We start from the raw sequence: 21031 nt of genomic DNA, 5'->3' as shown, positions 1-21031 counted from the left end.
TAGCGACCAAGGTGGAGTGTCTGAGTACCTGTAGCTGTCCTCGGCAGGGACATAGTACTTCCTCCCTGCCCATTTAGATGTTGGGGGCAGAGAAGATGGGATTTCCCACAGTGCCTTGACCAGCTTGAATACCCTGTCATGCACTGGGAGTGCCACAGCCAATATATCAAAAAGGCTGTCCATTGGCCCATTAAGCTCCTATGCCTCCAACCCCAAGTTCGAGTTGATTAATTTGAGGAACTCCTGGTGGGCCTGAAAATCATTTGGTGGTAGCATGTTGGTGGGCCCCACGACTGCCTCATCTGGAGAGAACGAGGAAGAGGCTGTCACTGCAGGAGGGGCTGACTCTTCCTCCACAGCCATGGTCAACAGCACCAGGGCTGCTGGAGTTTCAGTATTGGGGTCTGGTTCCGAGTCGGTCTCCAGTGGTGGTGGCCGGGCTGGTGCCGGGATCTACCTCTCGGAGACTACTGAGAACACTGGCTGGGAATACGGTCCCGCCATCAGTGGGAACCCCCCAGGGGTCCAATAGGGTCATTGCGTTGGCAGCCAAGCCGTCGACGGACCCACAGCAAAGTCTGGTGTGTTCGGCTGGTGTCAGTGCTATGACAGGAGGGGTAGCTTCCTCCCAAGGCTCTGATGAGGACTCCTCCCTCGGTGACCAGGGAGGAGTGTTATTACCATCTCCTGCCGGCTATGATGCGGAGAGAGAGAGCGGTGCCGCACTTGAGACAGGTGGTGGGGAGTCAGTAACCACTGCCGTGGTGCCAGACACATATGGTGTGGTGATGGAGAGTGGTGCTGGGGGGCCGGTGACTGGGAAGCCAGTGACCAGTGCCATGATGCCGGAGATCAATGCCGCGGATCCGGCAACTGGTGATGGGATGGGGACCTGCGCCGGGTCGAGGCCCACTGGGGCAGCCCCATTGAGGACTTCCCTCTCGAGGTGACTGCCTTCACCGATTCTCCAAATAGGTGAGTGTCTCTAAGCGTGGGAGGCACCGGGAATGACATGAGGTATTTCGCTGCCTGAAAAGCCTCCGGTATCAAGGGGGCTCGAAGGTGTAAGGGTCCCCAAGAGCTCCCAAGAGTGGGTGGTGGGTCCTGAATAGGACTGGGTTCCCTAGGAGGCATAGCTGCTGCCAACTGCAGCTCTGGGGAAGGTGAGCAGCCCGGCACGCTGCACTGCTTTTTGTACCTCTTTTTCAGTATGGGGAAGGGGAACAGTGTTGGGAAGAGCCCGATGCCAGTGGAGCACTCCGCACCAAGGCTGACATGCTCGGTGTTGAGTCAGAACAGCACGGCTCTGAAGCCAGACAAAGGTAGCTTCCAATAACAGGGCCTTCAAACGAATGTCCCTGTCCTTAAGATTGCGTGGCCTAAGTCCTTGCAGATCTTCTACTTTTCCTTGATGTGAGCTTCCCTGAGGCACTTTAAGCAGCCTGTATGCAGGTCACTCATTGGCCTGAGCTTGTGGCAGGTTGCACACGCTTTGAAGTTTGGAAAGTGGGGCACGCCCCGTCCCTGCGATGACATCTTAGATTGGACCTCTATCTAACATAACTACTACTAACACTAAAAACTGTACACAGAAAAGTCCAAGAAAGTCCACAGATAAAACCACAAGGGAGCTTGAAATTGCAAGAGATGTTCAAGCAATTGTCATGGGCGGTAAAAAGGAACGAGAGGGCGCAAGGCCAGTGGCGCCTCATATACCAGTCTATGAGTGCAGGTCTCCAGGGGGAGACCGAGCTGGCCCTTCGGATACCACTAAGGGAAAAATCTCCAGCAGCCGTGCATGTGGACATGCACACACCTAACATGGAATCAACATGAGCAAGCACTCAAAGAAGAATATGTACTACCCAACTAAAACCACTGAAAAAAATGAACTTTTAGGGCCTGATTTACCAGTAAGTTCTATCTGCTTTACACCACTCTGGACCAGCAGAAAGCAGCCGGAGCATACAATTCAGTTTTTTTCTTTCCCTCCTGCCCTCCAAAAAACACACCTCAAATCCCCACCCCTTCTGCCCTTCCCATCCTGTACACCCACAAACCAATCTTCCCTTCAATCCCATTTTCCATCTTTTACCATCTCCCCTTGATCACCCTGTATTCCCATACTGGTACTCTTACCTACGTTAAATAGATTTTGTGCAATGGGTAGTATCTGAAAATAAATATATAGGGTTAAGAGTAGTTTTTTGATCTTATTCTTCAAAATTAAGTTTTTCTTTCAGCAGGGGATGGCACCTTAAATAATCTTGAGAGAAATTCATCACAAACTGCTCTCTTTCAAAATGACACAAGGTGGGTGAGGTAATGTCTTTTATTGGATTAACTTCAGTTGGTGAAAAAGACAAGCTTTTGACCTACACTGAGCTCTTCTTCAGGTCTGTGTAGCTCGAAAGCATGTCTCTTTCACCAACAGAAGTTGGTCCAATAAAAAATATTACTTCACCCACCTTGTCTTTCTAATAGCCTGGACCAACATAGTCACAACTCTTTCAAAATGGCCATCATGTCCCATTTTCTCAATAGGACCCACCACACAGGCTCCTCTTAACAAAGATGGACACTGACTTCACTATGGTAGAGACTTTTTTTAAGCAGAGTGTAGGATTATTTATTCCATCGAGATTTAATTTCCCTTCACCCTTCTGCTCCCTCAGCACTGAATGCAGTTCCTGATGGTAGCTGCAAAAGTAACCTCCTCACTCTATGCAGAATACACTCGAAGAATCCATCTGTAGAAATCTCATGAAACCTGGTACTGAAGTGAAATACCCAAATGGCTAAATGAAGCATCGCAAGGAATTCAAATTATTTTATGGAAGGATGAGACTACCAGAGATGTGGTCACTGAACAATTTCTCAGTTTTCATTGAAACACCGAACCAGACAGATATTACCGTAATGTGACTCCTGGGTCAAAGCACTGGTCTTTGCAGAATTTTTAGGAGACGCAGCAATGCTAGAGAGAGAGAGAGAGAGAGAGAGAGAGAGAGTGTGTGTGTGTGCGCGCGCGTGTGTGTGTGTGTGTGTGTGACACACACAATACTGAAGGGGTGGCAGACAACTACACCTCCTTCTTTTGGCTATCCAACAGGACCTAACTACTATGCCTAGGCTGGCAGGCATGACAGGAAGGGAACAGCTATTAATATTTCCTGTCTTTGACAGAGGATGGATACTGAGAAGTCAGCATAATGATGTAGTGTAAACATTTTAACCATTCCAATTACTTTGATGCTCAATATCATCCTTAACTTTTTTCTCTTCTACTTTAATTCTGCCTGTTTATTGAAGGATAACAGTCACAAGAAGACTCCAGCATGAGACAGTACAGACCTCTATCAAGGTAGTTGCTGAGACAGCTTACAGTACTGGAGTTTTAGTTAATAGAGAGAGAATGTAGAATAGAGGTTTGGGCCAAGAGTGGAGAAAGGAAAGGAGCAGAAAATAAGAATATAAAGCAGTAAGTTTTGCTATGTTTAAATCTTAAGGAATAGTAGCAAACCTTAGACTGTGTCTGTAGCCAGTGCAACATGACTTGAATGCAAACGACGAGAGTTGAACTTGACATAACTAGACTAGTTCCTCTTTAATAAAAAGAAAGCATAATCACAGCAAACCTCAACCGCTGCAGCAGCCAGCCAGCCAGCCAGCAGTAACACTCCACCCCAGCAGGTAACAGTAGACTTATACGACACTCACTTTCCCAGGAAGTCCCACACAACGCCCCCTACGTGTTGCAGTGTAGGGACTGACACCTGGCATGGAGGGTGCAATTTGTAGGAGACGTGCTTTCTGAGAAAAGGCATGGCCAATAAATAAATAAATAAAAAAGCCACACACAAAACAACCCAATGGAACCAGAACAGGAAGACAAAAATGGAAAAAAAAAGGGTGGGAAAACACAAACAAAACACATAAAATGAAAAATTACAGACACAAAGAGGAGATTATGAGATGGCAATACAGAAACCAAACGGTTAGTAAAAAGAACTGAGCAGCCAGACATGTCCCTTAACATCATAAGCAAAGAGGCACAGAAACAAAACCCATTAAACTGCTTATCCAGAAAGGAAGTGCTGAAAACAAGCCATCTCCCACATCCCCTCAGGACAAAAACTCATCCAAAAAGAGATGATATGAATTAATGAACTAGTGCTTTGAGTCTTGTGTTGACTCTAGAGCAGTTCTCTAACTCTCTAAACTTTCTTACACTGTGAATCATAATAATAGATTGAGGGAACTTCCCCGTCCATTCACAATAGAATAACATCCCTGTAGCAACTAGAACCATTCCTTAGGTGAAAAAGTATTCCTGTATTTAAAATTAAATTTAATGCAGTTTTGTCCTCTCTCAAAAAAGTTAAGCAGATGGTCTATTGTTTTTCTGTTGTTAATCTTCCGCTCCAATCTACTGAGTTCTTATTCTTTATTCTTCACTGCTTCCCTGCAAATACTTCCCTCTGCTATCTACTCTCCTTTTCCTCTTCTCCCTCTATACATGCAACCTTGCTACTCATTTTCGCTTCATGACATGCTATCCAACTTCCTTGTGCCCTTCTCTTTTGGGGAGGGGAAAGCACAGAGAAGGGCTCCTGACAATCCTCTATGTTATAAGTTCTCATGTGCACTAATAGTTTTGTTCTCTGAATGAAACTTGTTTCTTCTCCACCTCCATGTGGCAGCAGCCTGTAGCAAAGGCAACTAGCTTGGCTCCTTTTTTTTTTTTTTTTTTAACCCGCAATAAAGCTATTCTTTTCATTGAAGAACTCGAACAACTGTAAAAATAGCAGAAGAAGCCAACATGTGATCAGCCCATTCTCTGTGAATCACAGTTTGGGAATGGCCGCTTTAAAGCACCAAGCACTTATCTTCTACAGGAACCAGATAGTGACATGGATATCAGGTAAGTGTGCAAGACCAGTTCACAAATAAGCACGAAAGACAAAAACAGGAACAACCTATAAATTTAGCAGATATGATACTACCTCTCCTCTTATCTGAAAACTCATGGCAGAGGAAGAAAAGTTTCAGAGAAGAATTTTGTGGTGAGGGGGAAAAGGTGAGAACAGTTGAAATACAAGAGAAAAGGTTGCTCCTATCTGGGAGGCAACAAACCACTAATCAAATAGCATGGGACATACTGAGATGAGGCTGTAGGAAGGGAAGTTACTTAACTTTGTAACTGGGTTCTGTATCCCCCTAAGCGTATTACACTGTGGGTATGCATGTGCTCCACATGCCTGATACCAGAGAATTCTTGCAAGTGGCGTCCATTAGTCTGCACGTGCACCCCTGCTCTCCTGGTGCTCTACAATGAGAGGGGTAGGGCAAGGCAGACAGACCGCCTCTTTGGTTCCATCTCTACTGAGAATTTTGCCAGTATACAAAGCATAGGGGAAGGAGGGCGGGTAGTAGAATACAGATAAGGACCTACACATCTTGAAGAACTCCAGTTGCAAAAGTAAGTAATTTCCCTTTGTTCTTCGAGTGCTGGTCCCTATGTGTATTCCACTGTGGGTGATTGACAAGCAGTATTCAGAGAGGCGGGTGTAAGGATGAAGGTGGTATTGTTTGTAAAACCTCTGTCCCAAAGAATGTGTCAGCAAAGGAGTCTTGGACCAAAGCATGTCGTCGCAAGAATGTGTGGATGGAATGCCACATAGCTGTCCTGCAAACATCAAGAAGGGGCACCTCTTGGAGTAATGATAGTGAGGCCCCTTCTGACCTTGTAGAGTGAGCCCTTACCCTGTGTGAGTGAGGAAGCTGTGCAAACTGATAGAGTAGGATACAACCAGAGATCCATTTAGAGATCCTCGGAGAATATAGCTTGACCTTGGACTCACTCTGCTACAGTAATGAATAGTTTAGGTGACTTACTGATCGATTTTGTTCTCTGCAATGCAAATGCGCGTCTTATGCGAAGGGAATGAAGTCTTCTCTGCTTGGGAGAGGCTTGGGGCTTCAGAAAAAACACAGGTAGTTGAATTGACTGGTTTATGTGAAATTCCAAAACTATGTTAGCAATGAATTTCGGGTATAGCGGTAGCAAGACTTTGTCCTTATATAACATTGTGTATAGTTTTTAGGGTCCAGAATATACCTACCCTTATGGCCGAGGTGATGACAACAAGGAAGGCAACATTCATGGACATATGAGACATGGAATATGTAGCTAGCAGTTTAAATGGTGGCTTAGTGAGCGCAGAAAACACTAAGTTAAGGTCCCAGTGAGGGGGTGGCTTTTTTTTTTTTTTTAAACTGGTGGGAAGGTTCTGATTAGACCTTTCAAAAAACTGGCTGTTCCTCGGTGAGTAAAGATGCAATAACTGTCCAAAGCAGGTAACACACACTGATTACCACCAGGGGAACCCATAGCAAACTAAAGGAAAAGCCCATAATCTTTAGAGTAAAAAGATAATCCAAAATAGCCATAATGTCTGCTGTCTCTGGAGCTATGTGGTTTTGCTGAACCCAGAGATAGAAATCTTTGCACTTGGCAAGATATTTCCTGATGGAGTCCTTTTTGCTCTTATTAAGAATTATTTGTATGGCTTCAGAACAGGAACATTCTAAGTTTGATGCCCATCCAAATACCAAGCCATGAGATGAAGTGCATCAAGGTTGGGATGCTTGACTCTGCCATTCTCCTGGGTCAAGAAATCCAAGAAGAATCGAATGCTGATAGGTGGACAGGACAACATTTGTAGAAGACTTAGATATCAGAACTACCTGGGCATTTGCAGTGATTAGGATGACTCGTGCCCTGTCCAATCAAATCTTCAGGGCATCTTTGTCAATACTGGTGGGACAAGTGGATTCAGCTCATTAGCTTCTTCTTCAACAGGATGAGGAGAAAGCTCCAGTTGTTCTCTCAGAGTGTAGGGATGGTATGACTCCCTGTTAGATAACACAGACCCTGGATATCTTGCATATGGGTCCCATGGTCCCCAGTAGGGCCTGTAGGAAAAATCGAAGGTGGGCTATGGAGGCACGGGGTATCACTGGACCCAAGGCATGGGGTCCACCACCTGCCCTGAGAGAGTGTAGGATCGTGCAGTTTGGTACAAATAGAGCCTTGCTCTTATGAGTTTTTATCTTGTCCTGGGGACTTAGGATGTTTTATGTCTTTGTGGGCTGAGTGCGAAGACTTGCCTGTCATGGACAGTATCAGATCTGTCCTCTTTGGAGTGGACTTAGAGGAGGATCTGCTCTTCTGCTTATGAGAGCATTCCCTACTCTTCTGACAGCCCTGAGAGGGTCCATAAATGCAATCTCTCTCACTCCTGAGTCAGGCACCATGGTAGGAGGGGCACTTCTCTCTGATTGGTCGATATACAGGGGTCCCTCGGCCTGGGACTTCTTCCATGATGTACTTTTTAAGCAGCAATTCCTGCACCCGATAGGTCCGGATAGGGAAGAAGCGACAGATACTGTACCTGGCAGAGATATGCACTTTCCCAAAGCAGCACTGGTGGTTGTCACTGACCAAGTAGGAGCAGGGACAGGGGAGACAGTTTTTGAAGTGTGGTGTTCTGGGTATAATCTAATTACCATATTAGGAACCAGAAGGATTCCATGGGGTGGGGAACCTAACTAATTACTAACTATACTATTAAAAACAATTTACACTACCTATACTAAAGATAAAACTGACAAACTGAAATTTTAACAGGTTTGAAGACAAGACTGGAGAATAAAGGAGAAGCTCTGGACATTGAAAGTTCTGACTCAAACCATGCAGCAGTAAGAAGGAACTGAAGAGGCAGTTGGTCCATCCCACCCCTTATGCTCCTGGTGTAGAGTATTAGGACGGCAGAGGAGCAGATGTGGACCAAAGAGACTGTTTGCAAGAATTCTCTGGTCTTGGGCGCATGGAGGAGGAAGTTACTCACCTCGTGCAGTAACAATGGTTCTTTGAGATGTGTCCCCCTACGGGTGCTCCACTATAGATGTATTTGCACCCTTGTGCCCCAATTGGAGATTTTAGGTAGCAGTGTCCTTTTGGCCTGGGCATGCGCCGCCCCCACCCCTTTGTGGTCTGCCTCGAGGCTATCAAGCACTGCATAAGCGAACCACCCTCAATTCATTCTCTACCACAGAGCTCCTTATTGATAAATCCAAAGTAGAGGGGAGGAGGGAAGACTGTGGAGCACCTATAGGGACATACATCTCGAAGAACCATGATTACTGCACAAGGTGAGTAACTTCCTCTTCTTCTTTGAGTAGTGTCCCTATGGATGCTCCGTTGTAGATGACTTTACAGCAATATCCCCCACGGAGCGTTGAGGCTTTGGAGTGGAGGCTGTTATTGAAGACAGTACTGTGGAGCCGAAGATGGCATAAGAGGCTGAGTCTAAACTGTTCACGTAGTGTTCCGAGAATGTATGGTCAGAAGCCCAGGTTGCCACCCTGCAAATTTCTGAGATGGGGACATTTTTAAGAGACCTGACTGAGGTAGAAACTGATCTTGTGAAGGGCGTGCGGATTCCCGACCGAGGCAGCGGATTGCACGCATGGTAACAGTGATTAATACAACTGGAGACCCATTTTGAGTCTTTGAACTGATATTGTGGAACCTTTTGATTATTCTGCAAATGAAAGGAAGAGTTTAGGAGACTTCCTAAAGTCCTTAGTCCTGTCCAAATAAAATGCTACAGCTCTCCTAACATCTAGCATATGTAATATCGCCTCCCTGTTATCACAATGTGGTTTTTGTAAATTAGCAGATTCATATGAAAGGTGAAGGCTACCTTGGGGAGGAACTTGGGAAGCAGCCTCAATATGACTTTGTCTTTAAAAACGACCATATGCCATCAGCGCTGCTATTTCCCCTATCCTTCGTGCTGAGGTAATGGCCACTAGAAATGCTGTCTTCATGGACAAGTGTAACAGAGAGCAAGTTGCCATGGGCTATGAAGGGTGGTTTCTCAGAACTAGATTGAGGTCCCAGATTGGCATGGGTGGTCTGACATGCAGGAAGAGGCTTCCCATGCCCAAATAACAGTAACACCAGTAAGAAGATCTAGAAGGGCCCTTCAGTCATGGCTTTAGTGATGTTACAAATGAAAGTTCTGCTCAGGTCTCTGTGACGTTGTGCAGTCTATATGGTTTTATAAAAACTTGATAATAAGTCAATATAATGTAACTGAGATGGTTTTAGAGAAAATACGGTAATAAGTGAATGTAAGTAACTGGGATATGCCTCATGCAAAAGGTCTCTTGTAAGGTATCATTACAAAGCTTATAATCTACTGAGTGTGATCATCTGATTTGTATAAATGTACCACTCTTGTATCTAAAAAACTAGAAATATAAAATGTAACTCTGAGGGCCTATTGTAATTGTGTAAAGTGTGGACCATTAATGATGGTTTGGAATCTTGATGACTCCCATTGTCTGCAGATGGCTGTATTTACCTGTGAGTCTTCCTGTATATGTGTGTGCTGGCAAGTGAGTAATGAAGTCTTGCAGTGACATGTGATCATGTCACCTGAACTGGAATCCATCTTTAACCTGGTGCTTTTCCAGTGAGGGTGGGTGGAAACCCAGAGAGACAAAGAGTTCCCGCCTTATGCAAAAGATATATAAAGGGGGGAAGAGAACAGAGAGGGGGAGAAGCCATCATGAAGAATCCCCTAGCTACCACCTGAGCTGCAACAAGAGCTGTACCAGGGGAAAGAATTGTGCCCAGGCCTGGAAGGTGTCCAGTCTGAGAAACTTACTGAAGCATCTCTGAGGGTGAGATTATCTGTATTTAGTTTGATTAGGCATAGATTTGCGCATTTTATTTTATTTTGCTTGGTGACTTACTTTGTTCTGTCTGTTACTACTTTGAACCACTTAAATCCTACTGTCTGTATTTAATAAAATCACTTTTTATTTAGTAATTTACTCAGAGTATGTATTAATACCTGGGGGAGCAAACAACTGTGCATATCTCTCTATCAGTGTTATAGAGGGCGAACAATCTATGAGTTTGCCCTGCATAAGCTTTATGCAGGGTAAAACGGATTTATCTGGGTTTAAACCCCATTGGGAGTTGGGCATCTGAGTGCTAAAGACAAGCACGCTACTGCGAGCTGTTTTCAGGTAAACTTGCAGCTTTGGGACAAGTGATTCAGACCCTGGGTCTGTGTCTGGAGCCAGACGGGAGTGTCTGGCTCAGCAAGACAGGGTGCTGAAGTCCTGAGCTGGCAGGGAAAACAGAAGCAGGGGTAGTCTTGGCACATCTGGTGGCAGCTCCCAAGGGGGTTTCTGTGATCCAACCCGTCACAGTCTCTTCCTCAACTTTTATAGTTTTCCTGACACTAAATGCAATGCAGTTAAGTCCTGATGGGATAACATACAGAAGCCACTCTAGTATCAAAAAAAAGTGTTCAACATGCCACATGGCATTTGTGAAAAATACAAATTTTCATTTAGTTTTCCCAGGCTAATTGTTTTTCAAAGTGACTATCAAAGCAAACAAAATATATGTTATTTTCAATACTAGAGCTTAAAAAGTCCCAAAAGGTGCTTGGCACATTACAAAATAGAAAGTCAGAAAGTAACACATTGCTGTCCTTACTTATCTTACATCTACTCCTAGGGCATTCTGTGCCAAAATATTTAAAATTCTGCACCAAAAAAATTAAAATTCTGCAAAATTCTGCAAATTTTATTGGTCAAATAAATGTGGAGGCTCCATCATGGCACTGAGAAGCATAGGCCACTGGCTGCACAGAGGTGGGTTGAGAGGATTCTGTGTGGGGCAATCTGGCTGCAGGCAACTCAGTGGGGGATCTGGATGTATAGGGGCTTGTTGTGGGTTCTGGGTGCAACAGTAATTGGACTTTGCAAGAGGGTCCAGGTGAAGGTGGTTGAGGATCGGCGGTGGGGTGGTCTGGGTGTGGGGGGATAGAGCTCGGCAGGGGGGATCTGGGTGTGGGGGCTCAATGGGAGGTCCAGATGCTGGGGGAGTGGGGCTCAGCGGGGTGGGGATCCAGGTTCAACTCGTTAGGGCTCAGTGGGGTGGGGACCCGGATGTGGGTGACTCGTCGGGGTGGTCCAGGTGCAGGCGGAATGGGGCTCATTGGGGTGGGGGGGTTCTGAGTGTGGGGGGTGACACTCGGCAGGAGGGTCTGAATGTACGGGGGTTGGGCAGATGGGGGGGGCAGCTTCCTTTAGAGGGATGCCTCCCCCTGCAGCTAAGGAGCGACGGATACAGGAAGCGGGGGAGTTTGCAGAGCTTCCTGCAGCCAGGGGAGAAATCTGGAGGTGGGTCTGACCCGGCCCCAGATGCCGTGCAGGAAAAGAGGAAGTCCCGTCCTCCCCGGCCCAGCTCTGACTAGCAGCTGATCCCAACGCAGGGTGGGAGCCACCAGCTGGGTCTTCCCCAGTCCTGCCTCCTGACCCGCAGTGATTTATCTCTCTGCCAGCTGCCCTGGGCACCCAAAACATATTGCTCTTGTGGCTTCCCTTTGCTTCTCCGTCAGAAAGTCATTTTTCTGCAGTGAAGCAAAGAAATCTGTGGGGAACACAAATTCTGCACATGTGCAGTGGCGCAGAATTCCCCCAGGAGTATCCATCCTGACATTTTGCTGAGGGAGAGAAGAGACTACATTAAGGAGACAGAAGCTGTTTCCATGCCTTCCATGAAATCTATTGCTAGTGATTCTGATCGCAAAGGCCAGTGGCATCACCACACATGACATAATTCCCCAACCAGAAAATGAATAGGATTTAGAAAAATAAAGCACCATGGCGCGAATGTAGAGAGAGAGAGAAATAACTGAAAAAAAAGTGGTGGAGTTAAGTATGGTTTGGACAAAAACAGTTTACATGAAGCAGAGGGAACATATTTGAAGTTCACTTCTGTTTCTATGAGTATTCCACAGCATCTGTCAAAGGGACTTGCAGCAACAATTAGAATTCCAGTCCCTACAAATCTATTTGCCCAGTCTGTGTTGGATGTCAGCCATATTTCAACAGTTTATTAACTAGAAGCATAAACTTCATTTATTTCTCTTCCTCAATGAACACAATGATTTCAGCAACTTTTCCTCCCATCTCCTTTTCTCTTATAGTTCAGATGCATCAGATCTATTTTCTTAACATCCAGTCAGAGAACTGCAGCCAGGCATCTTTAAACTTGTTTAAGAAACTGAGGTCAAGGACCAAAGAAGCAAAACCCAGAGCAGATTTTCCCAACACAGGCACTTAAGGATTACTGAGAAAAGAAGAAATTGAATAATCAATTTCCACTTCCTTCAGCCCCAATTCTCCCTTGTACCCATACATCCCTCTTACCTCTCAAGTTCTGCTATCTTTTTATCTTTATCATTCTTTTCATTTTCCATCTCCTTCAGGATTTCCAGAAGACGATCCACTTCAGCTTGAGCCTTACTGGTGTCTTCCTGGTACAGTGCCACCTCCCGCTCCAGCTGCTGGAATCGGTCATTCAGCTCTGGGCTGGCCTTGGCCTCCAGTGTAGCTTCATGAGCCTGCAAAGAAATCAGTTCAAGAACCATCTCTCACACATGTATAACATATTCACAATCATTGCAGGGCACAAAGTACCCAAATAGCTAATTCTAAATGATAAATTCATCCATTACAATGGAAAATATCATGGACACAAAGTTCCTGTAAGTTACATTGCATCAGTGGGATAGTTAATAGGAGATGAATAATGAAATAGATATTTTGTATGGGTTTTTTAACCATGCTGGCAGCTCAGAAAGAAAACAAGTAACTTCAAAAATTATTTTTTCCAAATATACGCCTATTTAGTCCCATCTTTTCAGCACCCCAACAAAAGTCTACAAACAGAAGCCTAACCCGCATCTGACGCATAACACTCCAGTGCACCCATCACCACCCTGTTAGCAGCATTAACTGTGCTCTTTAAAAATAAAAACTGAAGCTGATCTCTTCATGAGGAAGAAAAACAGTGCAGGGTAATGGGATATTGATGGGGGAGGGGCGGAATCAAGGAATATAATTATACTTACTCATAAAAAAGGAATGCACTTGAGAGTATATTTAGGACTTGGAGAGATGAAAGTATAAGGACTTCTAGAAATCACACTTTAGCGCACAGAGAAACACTGTAATGAGAAGGCTCAGGACAAAGTGACCCCAGCAAAGAGCCTAGTTCCACTGTTTTGTGTACAGGAACAGTGCAATGAATTTGAATCCAATAGTTCCCAAGCGTGGTAAAAATACAGGGTAATGGATATACATATTGGAATTTAAACTAACAAACCAAGGATTAGATTCCCAGTTAACACAGAAGAGTTTTCAGCATATCCTGGAGGGAAGTAGGTGGAAAGGACATAGTCATCTTGATGCTATCTTTCTACTCCTCCTTGATCTCGGATGCTAAACTAGCCCTTGAAGTAAGTAAAAGCAGCTTCAGGCCTGGTCAAACTTGCTCCAGTGGATTGCAGTTTCCCAAAAGCTGCTCTGCCAGCCAAGACTACCAGAGCACACTGTGACACCTATGACATGGCTGATGTTTCAATTCCCTTTGCACTACTGTGGAAAGGGGATTGACAAGGCGCCAAGATTTTGTCCCGAAGTGTGGCAAACCTAAACCCACCACACTGGGAGTCCAAGAGCCACTTTTAAATGTAATCAAAGCTATAACTACAGCAGCATATAAATATCAGTATTATAATTTGCTGCTTCCAAAGGAGCAATTATAATATACTAATAGAGCAAACATAAAAGGTACTATAAGCAATGCGTCCTAGGAGAGACCACAATAAGACAGAAGTGAGTTAAGCCTGATTTTTCACCATAGACACAGCCTGAATTCTTCCCTACTGAATATGGTTGCATCCCCAACCTCTCAAAATGTTTGTTTTAACAAATGCTCCTCCAGACCCTTTAAAGTAATCCAAAATACATAATCAGATAATCAGGAAATGTGAAAAAATATAAAACTGGGCTGCTAGCCAGATTACTGAGCTCTCTCATCCTAAATAAGCTATAACGGCTAATGGAGATCTACAGTCAGGACTCTACTATTTAATATTATTCTGTGTTAATAAAAGTATCTTGACAATTACCCAAGAGACACTACCAAAAGAAGAAGGAAGTACATTTTCCATTTTAGAAAATGGAACAAGTCAGTGTGTCTGGTTCTTATAGAATTAGAGGGCTGTTTACACTATACACTATATTCATTACAGGTAAAGACAACACAGAATGCTGGTATGTAAGATACTCTCAACCACACACAACGAAAATGGCATGTGATCTTATGGAAACTGGAAACCAGTTTGTGGTTATGAATTACTGACTGGCTTTGGTTCAATTTGTGGGTTACACAGACAATGCATTTTATGTGACCATGTCTTAAATCCTACTGTATTCGGTTATCATACAAGAGAGAAAGCCAATGCATTTCGATTTTTTAAAAACTTGCATAAAGATCTAGAAGAGCAGAAATTGGATATAATCCCAATTTAACACTATGGGGCACCCTTCAACACCACATTTTTTACACTGAAAAAGGAAATTCAAATACAAACAATACCATTCCTATAATATACAAAGAAGCAAAAAGTGTACAATTAAGGTATAATCCACTAATTTCATTGTCAGTGTACAAAGGAACACAGTAATAAAGGCATTAAGGCAGCTCTTCCATTGTGCCTGGGTACCAAAAGCAGGATGGTTTGGTAGTCTGATTTAGAGACTGGGAATAACATAAGGATTCTATTCTGGACACTGACTTGCTGTGAAACATGAGAAAAGTAATTTAATCTTTCTTTGTCTGGGTTTTCTCATCGGTAAAATGGGGATAACATTCAAAGTTATAAAGCACTCAGATACTTGAAAGAAAGGGATGATCAAATATTAATGAAAACACAAAGTCTTTCTCCTTTTTAAATGTGCAATTCCTAGCCTATTTGTCAAAATCTAACTCGCATTATCACAGTTGTATGATAGCAAACAGTGCAAAAACAGTTTCATTTGTAGACTCATTTTCACACACAACTTTTTTGAACGTTGATTTTGGACTAAAATCAACCATGTTTCATCTCTGTTCAATGGTGAGTTTTGGAAGGGCAGTTTGAACATAGCTATCTGAGTTATGCAAGGATAACAATAAAAAAAAAATCCCTCTTTTCTCCTAATTCCAAAAATTACCACAAATTTTCTCCCATACACAGGAGTCAAAAATAGCTTTAAAATGGCATGTAGATAATCTTCAGTGAGGAGCATGTTCACAAGCAAATGTGAAGGGAAAAAACCCTGACCAGATTATAAAAAATTGAAAGTAACTAAAAATATTTTTTTTGTTTAAGGTGGATAGATCACTGTACATTCTCCCTCCCAGGCCTTATCAATGACTCAGCTGACACAGGATAGGCTGCACTCAAGCTGCTCCTGGTACGCTTTCCATTATGGCTACTGTAAATAGCTCAGTGAAGAAAACAGCAAAGTACTGAAAAAAAAGCCCCAGTGCTTTAACTTCAGGAAAAATCAACAGGAGAAAATCATAGGTGTTAAAATATTATTTATCCCAAGAATTTATGGTGTTTCCATAATTTTTGCTCGATGCAATATTTGGCAAATTCTAAACTCTGATTTTAAAATAACTGTCCTCTTCTATTACCAAGGAAGAGCCAACATAAATAATTGTGTTGGTGTCCTGTTAACCCAGCTTTGAAGGACAGAGTCTTCACGCAAAAACAGTACCTGCCGCAAAAGTTGAAATTTACGGCTTGAATACACAACATTTTTGTACCGCTTTAACTATATCTGTTTGAAACCAGTATAGTTAACGCAGCACAACCCTTAAAAGTTATACATTTAGTGGAATAAGCTACACCAGTATAAGTACCTTTATACCGATATAACTGTGTCCACACTATGGTTTGCACTAATTTAACAATTTTGATTAAAAAAACAAACCACGCTCCTAACCAAAATTGTTAAATTAGTACAAAAACTGTGTGCAGACTAGGTCTTACTCCTCCCCCATGCTGTTCACTTCAAAGATGAAGAAAGTTCTCTCTTTCCACTCCATCTTCTCATCATTTCATTCTCCATCATCTCACAGAGGTGCAAACTTCAAACATTAATTGAGACTCAAACATCAACATTAAGTACAAGAAATTTCATTATTTGTCCCTCTTTGGACAGTTTTTTGCATTTAAATTTAATGAAACATGAATGATGCACAGTGACCATTAAAAAAGAATATCAAAAATATGTTCAGGGCTGTTACAAAGAGGATGGTGATCAATTTTTCTCCCTGGCCACTAAAACTAGGACAAGAAGTAATCAACTTAGTCAGCCCACAGGAGGGGAGATTTAGGTTAGATATCAGGAAAAATATTATAACTATAAGGATAGTTAAGTACGGGGTTACACCAAGAGAGGTTGTAGAATCCCCATAACTGAAGGTTTTTAAGAATAGGTTAGAAAACCACCTGTCAGGAATGGTCTAGGTGTATTTGAGCCTGCCTCAGCGTAGGAGTATGAACTAGATAATCTCTTGATGTTCCTTCAAGCTCTACTATTCTATAATTCTGTGAAATGTAAGAAAGTTGAAATTTCTATTGCCAAGTTAACCTGGCCATGTTGCACATTCTATATATTTCTGGTATACTGTCTTTTCCTGCCGTTACATTGATTTTTTTAAATAAAAATAACTCTTCAATGTAATATTTGAACACTGCACAAATTCACCAAGTATAGTGCTCCAATGTTCTCTCTAATATTTTCCATCCATGTATATAATGAATGTTGTTATGTGCAGCATCAATATCAAGGTAATGTGTGGATGTGCGCCACAGTACAAACAAAAAACCTAAATATATATTTTTAAACAGTTCATAGGTATGGAAGAAGAAGAAAGAATATTAAAACAAGGGATAATTAACAAGGAGCACTGCTTAAGATGTTTATTTAATATGAAATCAAATAAAAAGAAAATTAACATTGCCCTTGGAGTACATGTATTTTATCATCCTAACAACTCAAGCTAGTAAACACACCAAAATTTGGCATAGTGAAAACAGCTATTTAAATAAAACAAAGGCATGGCCATTAAGTGTAAGCATAAAAAATATGCACCAGAGGCCCAATTTAATAACATACTCCTACCATAGATAACTAAGTTTTCATGGAAAGCTGTTCTCGAAAAATGAAGCATCTGCCAAAACACTAGCATGCTACATACTTTTGCAGTTCCAAAAACTATCCCTCTTGCATGCATATTATCTGCACACATAGCTCAGCTTTAAGATGCTATACAAATCTGAGTCAACTAGAAACAGTCATGCTCTCATCGCAAATATTAATACAATATTTTTTGATACTGGAAAGGAGAGTAAAGGGCAATCACTCAGGCTTATACAATTTCTATGGGATGTCAACTCTTAATTTGATTAATACTTCACACACATAGAAAAGCAAAAATAAGTAATAAAGCGACACAGACAGCAAACAAAACCACAAACAAACAAAGTGACAACACTGAAAATATGAAGAGAAGTAAAACATCAAGTGGTTGGTTGAGTATTTTAAATGAGTGTTTAGGACCCATGCTGTGCAAGTGCAACAGACCTTATAGAAACAGACAAAGTTAAAGTTCTCCTGGTTTCTCATTGTGTGTGTCACCAACTCAAAAACTCAGAGTAGGCTTATTAAGTTTTTACAAGACCCTTAAGTAAAGGGATCACATTAACACACGGCTTTGGAGTTTGCAGACAGATCCCTGCTTAAAAGAGCTTGCAAATAAGGTCTTCATCGTGAAAACATCTAAGCACCAAACCTAGTGCTTGCTACTTATGAGTCAATGGGAGTTCTAAGAGCCAGAACTATACCAGATAGCAAAGATCTGGCCTTAACAGTTTCCAATAACTCTCTCTGCATGGGGTGCAGGCCACTTGCTGGAATCTTCTGCATCTCTCAATCAATTCCTTGCCATTGCAAGAGCCTCAAGAAGTGGTGCACCTCAGGGCTTGTTTACACTTGAAACACTGCAGCTGCATTGCTGTAGTGCTTCAGTGTGAACACTACCTAGGCCCACGGAGGGGTTCTCCCATCAGCGTAGGTAATCCACCTCCCCGAGAGTAATTCTTCCATTGATCGAGTGCTGTCTACATTAGAAGTTAGATTGGCTTAACTAGAAAGCTGAGGGCTGTGTATTTTTCACACCCCTCAGCGACATAGATGAGTGAAATTAACCTTTTAGTGTAGACCTGACCTCAGTCCCTATCTGTGACATAACAGTTTAGTTTCCTGCAGGCTGTAATACTTTGGTCTAATTTCAGCTGATGGGTTTTATGTGTGCGTACTGGGTGGTGTTGATGGCCTGTGATATACAGGAGATCAGACTAGATGATCTGGTGGTCTCTTCTGGCCTTAAACTCTATGACTATTAGCAAAGTTGGAACCTTTAGATCCACTATGCAGATCTCTGCCACTTGAGCTAACTAACAGCTGTACTAGGCTGTCATCCTTTATGTGGACCAATTCAAGAGGAAGATGAGAGTTTCATAGATACTTGCTGACATCAGAGGAATTATGAGACTCAGGAATCTTGAATTCTGTTACAAGCTCTGGAGAGAAATGGGCTCTATGGAGCGCAGAGTCCTTTGCCCATTCCCTGATGCAAGACCTCTTCTGTACCATCACCTTGAACCTGCTGTTTCTCCAGTCCTGTATCTCTTCCCCACTCCTGACTCCTCCTCCCAGTCCCATGCTCTTCATCCAGCCACTCTCAGTCTCCATTGCTTAGGTTCTTCATCCAAATTCAAGTCTTCTTGCCCAGTCAGTCCTAATCTTGCCCAACTACACTCCCCCCACTCCAAACCTCTCCACCACCCTCCCCGTCCCAATCACCTTCCCAGTCCCCCAGCCCAGATCCTAGTCTCCAAGTCTCCTTGTCCACCCACTCCCAGTCTCCCAATCCTTGGCGTCTCATTCGATCTCAGTCTCCCTCCCAGTTCCCCCATCCTGTCTCTCTGTCCTCTTGTCTAGTCAGCCACAGTCCCCCCAACAGCTCCCATTCTCTTTACACTACCAATCCCCAGTTTCTGCCCCACCCCAACTTACAGTGAAAGTTTCCCTGTCCTTGCCCCTGCCAGCCTCCCAACCCAGTTTCTGCTCTACATTCTGGCACCTTATCCTAATCTACTCCCCACAACACACACACACACACACACACACAGCTCTGACTCTTGTCCCCTCTGCATCCAGATAAGTCAGCTGCCTGGCCCCAGAAGGGTGGTCATTGGGAGAGATATGGTCCCCTGCGCTCAGTTCAGAAGCCCAGACCTAAATCAAAATACAGCAGTCCAAAACTTCAATTGCAGAGAAAGTTCTTGTCAGCACCAGGCTGAAACATGCTCAGTGTGGACAGAATCCTAGGGGAATTTAGCTGCTAAAATCTAAAAAGTCTCTACTGAGCATGTGCAAACTGTGATTTTTCAAAAGCTTATAACAAGGCCAAATTTGAGTGGATAAATACAGGGCTGACAAGGCAGATTCTTAACACAAAGGCCGACCCTCTGCCAAATTTCAAGTCCCTGCTCCAAAAGCATAGGATCACCTAAGCTTTTAAAAGAAAAGGTTGCCAGAATTTTTTTTAACATGGGCAAAACAATGTATATTTTTTCCAATCTTCATTCTGGAAAATACTGAACTGTTTTGGCTGAATTTTTCCAAAACCAAATTCAGTTGTATAACATACTACCTTTGGGAAAGAAATGTTACCTCTTATGAAATAACTTTATCCTTCACATTTTATATTCATTATCTTATATATAAAAAAATACTTGGGCAGCACCATATTAGGCAACAGAGACCTCAAGTAGGAAATGACATGAAGGACAGGAAAGACACCACAACATTGACCAAACAATGTAAGTAAATCAAAGATATACAGCATCAGAACAAAACCAAGAATTTTCAATTCAAACATAATATTGGTGTTAACATACAGCTATGAGAACGGAGATCTACTAAAATATTAGACAACAAACTAGATGCCGTCAAAAATAAAATGCCTATGAAAGACTCTGAATATTGATTAAAAAGACTATCACCAACAAACAAAAAAAAGATATGAGAATTCACCAAGCAGCAGCTTGTTTCCATCAGAATCATAAGGAAGCATTTGACATATATGGGGCATGCACTCTGTATGCCAACACAGACTCCAACATGAAGCCGTCAAGTGGAAACCAGCTGGTGTGAAGAAATGAGGGCATCCAAGAAAAACCATAAGAAGCACCCTTAGCATGGAAGGCAGAATAGTTGATCTTCACACCACACAGCAAATGGAAGCATCAGCAAATGACAAAGAGGAATCGAAGAGACTGGTTTCCACTCTGCATGCTGACACTAGCGCAGGAAAGATATGAAAAAAAATTCTCTTTTGGGAAATATTTTATTATGAATTTCCTGATCTTTGTGCAAGGAACATGTCAGAATATTTCATTAATGTCTATTATTTGCATATAGTATACATTTTAATAAATGTATTGAATGGGAGTTTTGTACTCCAAGTAGCTTAACAATTGTTAATATCTCCACTGTTCTCTCTAGAATTCCCCACACTCCTCTTTCTCCAAGTCTGAACATGTGAAAAAAACCTCCTTTTTCCAGATTTACTACTTGTTTTTACTATCCAGTGCATTCTTAATAGGGAGGATGACAGAAAAACTGTGCCTCAAAATGGTTAGTTACTGTAACACTCTGTGCCCCAAAGAGACATTCTGCACCCCATATTCACCATTGGGATAGAAGTATGATATCTTTTGTAAAAAGTATACTTTGTGAGGTATCATTTTAAAAGTCTTAATCTGTTGAACATTAATATCCTATTAAGTTGTATGTGTTATCATTGTATATGAAGTTTCGCTATGTATGTGCCATTGAAACATGTTGTGAGGTTGGGAACACCCACAAGCAGCCTTTCAGGTACAACAATAAAAAGGCCAAACAACGTTGATGGCTCATTGAGGAGAATACAAACACTCAAAAGGATTACTCCAGGAAC

At 42.7% G+C, this 21031-nt stretch overlaps 1 protein-coding gene across 5 annotated transcripts in view; it reads right to left on the bottom strand.

The window, feature by feature from the left end:
* ERC1 (ELKS/RAB6-interacting/CAST family member 1) overlaps positions 1-21031 on the bottom strand; it is a 539904-nt gene that overhangs the window by 308739 nt on the left and 210134 nt on the right. For all 5 annotated transcript variants that reach the window (XM_054035177.1, XM_054035195.1, XM_054035205.1 and 2 more), the window contains one exon: positions 12310-12503. In XM_054035177.1, the coding sequence (XP_053891152.1) occupies positions 12310-12503 (194 nt within the window). The remainder of the gene's footprint in view (positions 1-12309; positions 12504-21031) is intronic.

Source organism: Malaclemys terrapin, chromosome 1 (genome assembly GCF_027887155.1).
Source record: "Malaclemys terrapin pileata isolate rMalTer1 chromosome 1, rMalTer1.hap1, whole genome shotgun sequence".
Classification (NCBI taxonomy): Eukaryota; Metazoa; Chordata; order Testudines; family Emydidae; genus Malaclemys; species Malaclemys terrapin.
Note: the sequence above shows the minus strand (reverse complement) of the source record. Positions and strands in the feature narration are given on the sequence as shown.